Source organism: Haliotis cracherodii, unplaced genomic scaffold (assembly GCF_022045235.1).
Source record: "Haliotis cracherodii isolate W230 unplaced genomic scaffold, xgHalCrac1.p SCAF_12, whole genome shotgun sequence".
In the NCBI taxonomy this organism is placed as follows: Eukaryota; Metazoa; Mollusca; class Gastropoda; order Lepetellida; family Haliotidae; genus Haliotis; species Haliotis cracherodii.
In genome coordinates, this window is record NW_027266267.1 from 1,952,714 (window position 1) to 1,964,521 (window position 11,808).

Sequence of the window (11,808 nt, forward strand, 5' to 3'; positions counted from 1 at the left end):
TAGACACAATTCTATTGATAACAAGTTCTTTAATACTGTGAAAAGCGACGTTTCGGTATCGATCCTTATAGCGTTGTCAAGCAAGACTGGAGAAGAAGAAGTTGTTATCCATGAAATCTTCTCGATTTGATTGTTACAAAATGTGTCTTTCATATACAATTAGAAGTAGATTTGATTCAATTGTTTCATAGGCATAACTTAGAAGTTGACGGATGACAAGATAGACACAATTCTATGGATAACAAGTTCTTTAATACTGTGAAAAGCGACGTTTCGGTATCGATCCTTATAGCGTTGTCAAGCAAGCCTGGAGAAGAAGAAGAAGTTGTTATCCATAAAATCTTCTCGATTTGATTGTTACAAAATGTGTCTTTCATATACAATTAGTAGTTGTTCCTTCCTTATTGAATTTGGCGCATATATATTTAAACGGTTGGTTTAACTCTTTTCACATTTAGATAATTACAATTTCCTTATTGTGAAAGTGGTGATGGCATAAGTTGAATCTAATATTTCCAGTGGGGAGAATGTTTATGTTTATTTACTCGATTTTCTTTACTCTCAACTATGAGACAATATGCTAGAGCTGATGCCCTATAGTTGTTATCCACATGTTAACGATTCACACCTAATCAATTGGTACAGTAGTGCTTTGGTAATTAGGTGGTGGGGTAGCCTAGTACTTAAAACGCTGACAAGAAACACCAAAAAACAAGGTTCAATTCCCCACATGGGTACAATCGGTGAAGCCCATTTCTGGTGTCCCACGATGTGATATTGCTGGAATCTTGGTAAAACCTGCATAAATCTATACTCACTCACTCACTCACCCCTTGATACCTGTGTTAGAATCTACACCCCAGAAAGTCACTACTGATGTATTCAGGAAGTTGTTCCATACAGTATGTCACCTCAACCCGCGCCCGTTTGAACAAACGGCTCCTGCTAAGTTCATGTTATTAGGCCTCACAAGTGATTATCAATATGTTACTAGAGACTTCCAGTTAGTTCCTTTTCAATTGCTTTTGAACACATACATTTAACATATGTCAAACTCCTTGCCAGTACATGGATGGATGGAACTTGACAAAAATACTAGAAATTACATAGAAAATGTGTTTCATGATGCTGTTGTCGCCACATGTTCCCAGTGAATTACAAACTAAAAGCCTTCCTGGCTCTGGCTGTCTAGAAATAATTGTCACACTGATATATCGGCTTTGATTGTCTACGCTATTTTAGCCACATCGATACATCATCATCATATTAATATTTTGTATTTATTTCATTTTACTATTCAACGTTCAGTCTGACATATATGACAGTATTTGGGTTTTCGCTCCATGGTAAATTTAGAGACTTATAGTGAAGTGAAACAAATGCGTGTTATAACACCAAATCCTTTTTATTGTTCTTTTTGCTTACTCGCTGTGCAAGGAAAATAAAGTAGATTAACATCATTGAGAAAAAGAAAATGTGTTTTGTTTGATGATGCTGGTTCTACGATAAATGCTTGTTCTCAGTAAATGCATGTACGGAAGAAAGTAATATCATAATCCCCTGCTGTTTTATGAAATGGTCAAGCACCTCATGCATTCACTATTATCAGGAACACAAGCAACATGTGTTGAGTATTATTTTTAAGCCGCTAGTTTCTTGGAATAACTGTTATGTGTATTTTTCACAAGGTTTCTACACCTGGGTTTAGTTGTTGGGATCTTATGATGCACATAGCACACCTGAGGCTGTTACTATGGCAACAAAATGCATCTCTTTGTTCATGTTGATATTTGTGTCATACAAATGTATATTACATCCACATTATCGCGAAATACTTAATCAGAATTTGATCGTAGCAACAACACATGCTTTTTTTTGTCAAATACATGTGTCTCTGTCATCCCCGTAATGACCGCCTCCATGGTCTAGTGGTAGAGCGTCCGCCCGGAGAGCGGAAGGACAGGGGTTCGATCCCCGATCGCGTCATGCCAAAAGACGTTGAAAGATGGTACTTCTTGTTACCCTGTCTGGCGCTCGGCATTAAGGGGCTAAAACAAGGACTGGTCAGCTCGGAGTCAGTATACTGTGTCTGAGTGGGGTATTCATGTTAAACTGCGGCATGGTATCTCAGTGAGCTAACACTACAAATCGGCATCAGTCCGGACTAGTACAAGCAGCCACACACATACATACACGTGCATGCACGTCGCCATACAAGTTCAATAGTCTTGAACGCGACGTTAAACCCCATTTCACCTTTCACCTTACATCCCGGTAATGCTTCAGACTGGCAAGGAGAGCAGTACTGAACGACAGACAATGTTTGCTTGGATACACTTCAGGAATTTCCCTGTTGAGCTGGAGAAGATTGTGTCAATGTGTTCGCAATCAGTTGCACAATAGTGAGGAGAAATGACACGCAGTTATAGCTTTATGTACGTGTAGTGTTAGCACAACGTGTCCGTAAAGGGTGTCACAGCATAAAACACGATGAATAACGACACACCAGACACTATTGTGACCACGCATACAATGTTTATATCATACACCCTGCTTGTGCAATCACCTGTGCTTGGCAGGTTGTTTATGAGATATTACCACATACTTGAGAAGCACATTGTTGAGTATATACAGAATGTTTATGAACGCATGTTAAATAAACCAGCCTTGTGTATTTGCTATGGTTATTCTTATTCAAATGATCCCATTCTCGACACAATCGCTGTATTCTAGTACCGTGCTTGACATTAGGAACTTTCTGTCTGTTACCATCGCCACAAAGAACACAAGAAAATGTAGACACAAAATACATTTGTCATGGCTTTCAAAGAGATATGATTAATGAAATGGTCTATGAATTGTTACTAAAACGGGAATTCCGAAATACTGAAGTTATAATCACACCATTCAATTCAAATACATTCCTACGTTTTGTTTATTAACATTGTATATAGCTGTATTTGCTCAAAAACGACAAAATAAAGGACGATTTCCGACCTGCTTCAAAGCATGCCTAGGTTATGACAACCTAACCCTAACCCTAACCCTAACCCTAACTTTAAACCCTAACCCTAATCCTAACCTTAACTCTAAGCTAAATCAGTTCATGATATTTTCAGACCCTCTTTCGTGTCTTCAGGCTATAAATATGTCATGTACACATCGACTCTCAAACTAACTTGTTGAATTATATAATGACCTAGCTACTAGCCATTTTCTGTTGTTACCCAGACATGTTGGAATCGTTAGTAACTCAGCAGCATCCCTTGATAAATATGAAACACCACTTCGGATCCCATACAGTGATTATTAGCCCCTAGATGTTACATAAGAAATCTTATGCAAAAGAAGTGGGACACTCAAGTTGATATAAATCAATTACATGAAATAGTACCAGCTATCAGTTACACCTACTCGGGTTGTTAGTCCAGATTTGAAGAGGTAATAATACGACGATGTCATACTGGTCATAGAGGCTAAACACATGAATATTTATTGAAAGGTGAGGATCATCGTGATGTGAGACTCAAAGTCAAGCATGTCCTACTTGGCTGTATTGACACTGCCACCACAAGGGATCAATATTTCAAATTATCATCTGTCACGGATCTTTTTTAATTGTTTTAGTGCTTGATTTTAAAAGGAAATTAAATGTTTGCAAATGTTTGATTAATATGTTTTGTAAACAATCTAAATATTGCATTAAAATTGGTTAATTCAATTTGCAACTGAGATTGATAGTGGCTGTGTTATTGATATAACAGATTCAGATATCTATTTGTTTAAAATAGATATATAATGGTTTCTTGAAACGGAAAATACTTTGGCTGATGGAAGATTGATTTTCGGTTAAGGTCGGTGACTGAGTTTATTCATTCGCACAGGCTTTGTAATACATTAAATATTGCAATGCATCACTCTATGAAGTGCATAGTTGTCTGTAGTAAAGTCACATGAATTATATCACAGTGTAATTTAGATATGAATTTCATAATTAAAAGATATTAGTCGCCACTGCCCACGGGCAGTGCTTCTTTTGTCTGTCTATTGTCCATGAACAATGCTGTCAATACGGCCTATTGATCCAATGACTACCGAATAAGGGAGTGTAGCAATCAATCATTCAAACATGCAAATATTGTGCATATGAAATAATTTCATCATGTATATCATGCACATCAACCATTTAATCATACATATCAATCATCCAATCAATCAAATAAATATTGAATAAACTATTAGTAACGTACAATTGGAGTTATACGAGGGGTGTTCATTAAAGATTTCCCCTAAACCACTTAGGGTTATCATATTTGGTTGAAATTTCACATGTGTAATGGTACATGTATCTAGGGATTATGTCTGAATTTGCAGCACCGAACTATTAATCTTACCATTTTTACAGGTGTTATGATCGAGTAGGGTGTGACAATGGAGCCAGTAGAATACCGAGCAGTGATTAGGTTTTTATATTTGAAAGGTCGCACACCAAAAGAAACTTTCGAAGAAATGAAAGCAACTTATGTGGAAGATGCCCCATCATATGACGTTGTTAAACACTGGCATCGCCAGTTCAAGTGTGGTAGGACATCTGTGGAAACAGCTGCCATTCCTGGTCGCCCCCATTCAGCCATTGATGAGGACACTATCCATCAAGTGGAGACCGCCATTTTAGCAGACCGATGTATAACTGTTCGCAAGTTAGGACAAGATGTCAAGATCAGTGTAGGGTCTGTGGAAAAAAATCATCCATGACAATTTGAACATGCATAAGGTGTCTGCACGATGGATTCCCAGGTTGCTCACACCTTTCCAAAGCAGAAACGAGTCAATTGCTCAACGGATCTTATCGACATGTGCCCCCCCCCCCCCACCCCCCCCCCCCCCAAACAGGCAAACGTTTTTGACAGACTTATCACACAGGATGAAACATGGGTCCATCACTATGATCCTGAGTCTAAAGTTCAGTCGATGCAATGGAAGCATGTGGAGTCGCCACCCCAAAAGGAAGCACGTGTCCAACCCTCTGCAGGCAAGGTCATGCTCACAGTGTTTTGGGACTAGCACGGAGTCGTGATTATGGATTTCTTTGCAAAGGGTACCACAATTACAGGAGCTTATTATGCTTCACTGCTGCAGAAATTGCGGAACGCTATCAAGCTTAAGAGGCGTGGCATGCTGACCAAGGGTGTCCGTCTCCTGCAAGACAATGCTCCAGTACAACTCTCATGTTGCCCAGACAGAAGCGCGGTCCTGTGGCTGTGAAATCCTTCTACATCCTCCTTACTCTCCTGACCTTGCACCATCTGACTTCCACCTCTTCCAACCATGAAGTCATTTTTGAAGGGAAAACGTTCCAGAGATGATGAAACACTGATTTCTGAAGTCAAGTCCTGATTTGAGACGCAAAATGAGGGCTTTTACAAGCGAGGTCTCCATAGTTGCATAAAACGATGGGAGAAGTGTGTAACTCCTGGTTGTTCCTATGTGGAGAAAGACTAATACCTATGCCAAGTTTCATTCCACTAGGTCCATCGGAAGTGGGTCAGGGGAAATCTTTAATGAACACCCCTCGTAAGATGTTATAGATAGAAAGGTTATAAAGCCTATAGTAATGTCTTTCCGTATAAGGGATATCCACAACGTCTTCGTTCCACTGTCTCAAATTGTTTTCACAACTGTCACCATTCATATACATCTCGACAACTTCTTGTTCAATGAAAATAGCTCCAACATTTTTGTTGTTGTTATGATTTTAAAGTATTATTTTATAATTCGTTGTACATGATAAATTACAAATAAAGTAAATTAACAAAACAAAATGTCTCTCTCTGTCACCCACGTTTGTTAATACGAGGTGTGACCTTTCTATGTTCTCCGTTAATCCTATTCACGGAGCTCAAATATTATTTAAATAAATATGAAATTGACGGGGGACGGGTATTGTTTGAGAATTCATGTTTAGTTTCAAGTTACACTCGTTATGCGCGGCTCCCCGATAATTACCCGTGTCGTGGCAATGATCTCTTACGGAATCCCCATTCAGGGGTTTATTACAAACAAGACAACTCGTTGACCTCTCATAGGCCCTCCAAACATCCTTCGTCATACACATGGGTTTCTTACGCGATACATTTTCCCTAATTCTTCTCTCTTCGTTTCGTAGATATTCTAGGAACTTTCCCGCTGCATAGGGACCTCTGTAAATCACGGGCGGGTTTGTTTTCCCCTCATACCTTACAACTATATATCCAAACCCAGAAGGAATATGTTCTTGAGATTTGTGCGTAAAACTACATTCAGTATTGTGTTCGGTATTTTCTATTGGTTTGATAAGTGTTTCGAAGTCAGCATAAATTATGTACGGTACTGGCATTTGATTACAATGATGTTCAAATTTTAATATATTTTTTTCCCTCTTTAGGCATATCGATCCTGATAGCAGTCTGTCCAACACCTCTGCAGTCTTGTTTATGCGCTTCTAATAGATCTTGTCTGCTGCACCCATGCAGGCATCTTTCGGAGAAATATTTCTTTCTAGCATGTTTTGTTTGATCGAATAATAGTGTGCTTAAACTCTTTATCCACGTATAATGATATTTACCATCTTTTTCGGTCAGAAATGAATTGATTCTGGGAATATGTTCTCGGGCGAGGTTATCCTGCTTATTCTTTAAGGAGAATGTCCGAAAACATTTATAGTTAAATTATTTTGCTTTTCCGCATGATCAATTTGCGAGATTGGTGTAGGTTCGTCTATACCATCAAGGTTGAGTCCGTCGTTTTGGGGATAGATCGAAGGTCTATTTGCAATTTTAGGATCTGCTGGGAACATGGCAGATCTTATCATCATTCTCAAACAGTCATCGCCTTTATTTTTTACGTTAATTGTGTTTTTTTTCTTTTCATAATACAAAAGTAAATCTACACATGATCCACCTATAAAAGGCATATAATTTGCTATATCTAAATGTACATGTTGGGTTCTCAGGGAGGAACGACAAACGCGGGAGTAGGGAGACGAGCCTGCCACTTGACCGGCTGTTTATTCAGACTGTCGCATGTTACATAAGAGCACGTAATTGCGCTTACCTGCAACTAATCACATTACAAGAGAGGACATCTGTTGGCCTGTCATAATATAATACACTAGCTAGTTTAAAACTACTGCGTTTCAATTACAGATATTACATCCACCCCTCCTAAATTTAAGTTACCTTGAAACAAAAATAATAATCTTTGATAAACAACATAGTCCACGGGACTTCATAAAGTATAAGTAACTTAACAATGTACACTGACCCTTGTAAAGTACTAATAACCCTGATAACTTGACAAGTTACAGTCATAATGAAAACATTGTTAAAGTAGAAAGTGAAATTCAACTAAACTTTTTTCGACACATAATACTGATAACCTGCTGAAGTATTATAGTCCTGATACAAGTAACTGTAGTTCACAGCTAAATCAAATGCCACCTTGACACTGAAAATGACAATCACAGTTCACTCAAATGTCACTTTGACACAAAGTCCCTCAGATAAGACGGTTGCTGCTTCACTCTGGTTGAACGACGAAGTATGGGTGCTACAGGCGATGTCACTACCGGCGTTTCCTCCCCCGGTTCAGACATATCTGGTACCCTTGAAACATCCCCTTGGATACTTTCCTCATGGGAATCTACCTGTGATGTGTCAGGTAAGTCTGATTCATACTCCTTCTTTCGTGAAGACTGTGATTCTAGCGGAGTGTCTGAACGTTCAATAACGTCCCTTCGGGGTGAAGATAAAGACATCCTGCGTCTGACATGATCCACATGCCTTCTGACCAATCTTCCATCCGTTAACTTGATTATGTACGACAATTGACCAGTTACACTATCAACTTGTCCACTAATCCACTTTGGACCTGAAGCAAAGTTCTTAACCTACACCGAGTCATTCACATGGAATGCCCTACATTTCGTTAGAGCTGACTGATCCACAAGTTTTCTCTGGTTCTTTTTCACCTTTGAGGTAAGGTTTGGAAACATCAAGTCCAATCGCGAACGCAATCTGCGTCCAAGAAACAACATTAAAGGTGATACACCAGTTGTAGACTGTGGTGTAATTCTATAAGAAAATAGTAACCTATGTAGTTGAGTTTCAACTGTGTCACCAGTTGTCTTCTTTAATCCATCTTTTATTATTTGAACCGCCCTTTCTGCTAAGCCATTCCCAGCCGGGTGATGAGGGGATGTTGTCACATGTTCAACTCTATTTCTGGACATAAATGTAGCAAATTCTTCCCCAACAAAAGCTGTAGCATTATCAGTTACAATAATTTCTGGTATGCCATAAGCTGCAAACATCCGACGCAGCTGGTTTATGGTAGCCTTTGCATTTGACGACGACATAGGTGCACATTCGATCCACTTGGAGTAGGCGTCAATCACTATAAGAAACATGCTACCCATGAATGGACCAGCATAATCCATATGCAGTCTTTGCCAAGGTTGAGAAGGATACTCCCAAGGGTGTAGGGGAGCTACACTCGGACAATTCCTGTCTTCCTGGCAGGAATCACAACTGTTTACTGTTGTTTCTATGTCAGCATCTAGATGCGGCCACCAAACATAGCTTCGGGCCAAGCCCTTCATCCTGGTGATTCCTGGGTGGGACTGATGCAACTCTGACAATATGACAGATCTGAGTTTCAATGGAATGATGACCCTCGAACCTCTCAATAAGCATCCATCCATCACACTGAGTTCAGAACGAACTCTGTAGTACGGCTCATAGTGGTCATCCAACTTGTCACGCTGCGGCCAACCTCGGATCACAAATTCTCGAACAATAGACAATGTTCGGTCCTTGCCAGTCTGGATACTTATGTCCGTAGACTTCAGAGGGCACGTGTCCAATTCCTGAAGCATTAAGACTGTCATCTCTTCCATAGGCTTCCCCGAGTCAGGCGCTGGCAACCTGCTCAATGCGTCTGCATTGGTATGCTGTGTACCTTTCCTGTGTACAATTTTATAGTCATATGCAGTCAACAACACTGACCATCTCTGAACTCTTGGAGACACCATCTGTGGCACTGGATTATTCTCATTGAATAATGACACCAACGGCTTGTGATCTGTCACGATCTGGAAATGACGTCCATAAACATACTTATGAAACTTTCGCAGTCCAAAGATCACACTCAGTCCTTCACGATCAAGTTGAGAATAATTCTGCTCTGCCTTAGTCAGTGTCCTTGAAGCAAAACTTATAGGTCTCTCCGAACCATCAGGCAGTTGGTGAGCCAACACAACACCTACTCCGTAGGGGGATGCATCACACTGCGGTAAAAGTGGTTTGGAGCTGTCAAAATGAATCAAGACATCCGAAGACTGAAGCAAGTTCTTCGACTTCTCAAAGGCTTTTTGTTGAGATGTACTCCATGACCATTTCACTTCTTTTTGTAGCAACTTGTACAAGGGGGAGAGAGTGTCAGGCAGATTTGGTAGAAACCTATGGTAGTAATTCAGAATACCAAGATAAGCTCTCAATTCTTTCACATTTTCAGGGACCTTAGCTTCCTGAATTGCAGCAATCTTTTTCTCCACTGGATGCAAACCTTCACTGTCAAGTCTATAACCAAGATATTCAACTTCATCAGCCATAAAGACACACTTGTTTCTTCTCAAACGTAATCCTGCTTCTGACAATCGATGAAGTACTTCATCCAGAATACGAAGATGCTCACTGTCGTCGATTCCAGAGTTTATGATATCGTCGAGATAACACGCTGAGTAATCAAGTCCCTGTAGAATACTTTCAATCATCCGTTGAAAGATAGCGGGTGCCGAAGATACTCCAAATGGCAATCTTGTGTACCTAAAGAGTCCTTTGTGGGTGTTAATCACGACATATTTTCGCGATTCTTCATCCAAGACTAACTGTTGATACGCATGACTCATGTCAAGTTTGGTGAACTTTTTACCCCCAGATAGCTTCGTGCACAAATCTTCCAACGTCAGTATTGGATATTGCTCCAATTTTGAAAACTGATTTACTGTCAGTTTAAAATCTCCACAAATCCTGACAGAAGAATCAGGTTTAATGACTGGCACAATGGGACACGCCCACTCAGAATGCTTGACTGGCTCAATAATGCCTTCACTCAGCAAGCGATCAAGTTCAACTTCTATCTTCTGACGTAATGCATACGGCACAGATCTAGATTTGAAAAACTTCGGAGTTGCATCTTTATCCACGTAGATGTGAGCTTGGAATCCCTTAAGTGTTCCAAGACCTTCCTCAAAAACAGCTGAGTGTCGTTTAAGAACATCATTAAGTGACAAATCTGTAGATTTCATAAGGTTCACCGAAACATCCCTCAGGTCAAAGTTCAAAGGCTGTACCCATGTACGACCTAGAAGATTGGAACCATTACCCTTGGCTATGGAAATCGGTAAGGAGTAAGATCTCTCCTCGTAAGATACTTCCACAGTAGTAAACCGTTCAAATCTACTTCCTGTCCTGTATAACTTCGCAGGGGTACTTGTGATGTGTACAATGTCGATGACTGAAGGCCAATTCTTTGAGCCGTCTGCTCATTCACAATCGTCACTGGGCATCCCGTGTCAACCTCAAACGTCACTGGTGTGCCATTAACATCCACTGTAATGTTGTAGGGGTTTGGGTAGTTTGGATCACCTTTAGCCGAAGGCTGAGTGCTAACATGAAATAGCAAGTTCTCAAACAAGTCTTCCACACTAGCACTGCTGTTACCTGGGCCACACGAGTTCACCTCACTCACTACAGCATTCACTTTCTGTCTTCCCTTGAATTTAGCCTTAGAATTCTGTTTCTGCGGAATTGATTCTTCTGACCTGCAGACTCTCACAATATGGCCACGTTTTCCACACTTATGACACTTCTCATTCTTATGAAAACACATGTGTGGAGCATGAGTTGTTTTTCCACATCTAAAACAAGGTTTGTTATTTCCAGATCCAACATGAGGCCTCTGGTTTTTGGTACATTGTGCTGATGGCTTACTGTGAAACTTGTGTACTGAATGTCCCACAGTTTTATCACCGTGAAGATCCTGTAGATTCTTGTCTGCCGCCTCAATTGCGTTAGCAATTTTCAATGCACTACTAAATGTTAGAGCAGTCTCTGACAACAACTTTTTCTGAATATTGTCATCACAAATACCACACACTAACCTGTCTCTCAACATGGCCTGTAAAGACGTTCAAAAATCACACCCGTCAGTCAACTTTCTCAATTCGGCGACATAAGCAGCTACACTCTCACCAGCCTTCCTATTCCGTGAATGAAATTTAAATCTCTGTACAATTTCCGATGGTTTAGGCGTGAAATGTTCTTTCAATAAAACCACCAGCTGGTCAAACGTTTTCTCGCTAGGTTTCACGGGCTGAACCAATGCTCTTATCAACTGGTAAGTCTCAGTTCCACAAGACGCTAACAGTATGCTTTTCTGCTTGTCTTCGTCTGTAATTCCGTTTGCCACGAAAACATGTGTCAGTATCTCACACCATTCCTACCATTCTGTCGACTTCTTTGGATTAAATTCAAACAATCCACAAACTAAACCTGTGGTAGCCATAATCTCTGAGCTGAAGATAGTGACTGTTATAATGCCTCAAGAAGAGCGAAACAAAAGTCAATGTTCATCTATACCGCTTCTCCCACTTCACACTGACGGGTGAAACAAAGGTCAGCAGACCACGTGCTCTTGGCTAACACACTCGTCGCAACGAAAACACCTCGTCAATGTACCGTCAAACAGCCAGATAAACGTACCAAAATT

The 11,808-nt window shown here is 40.2% G+C and overlaps 1 protein-coding gene across 1 annotated transcript; it reads right to left on the reverse strand.

Annotated features, from left to right (window-relative positions):
• Positions 1 to 10,428: 10,428 nt before the first annotated feature.
• Positions 10,429 to 11,214, reverse strand: LOC139458052 (uncharacterized). Its single transcript, XM_071239365.1, has one exon. It carries the CDS (start codon positions 11,212 to 11,214, stop codon positions 10,429 to 10,431), a length of 786 nt encoding a protein of 261 aa, XP_071095466.1.
• Positions 11,215 to 11,808: the final 594 nt, after the last annotated feature.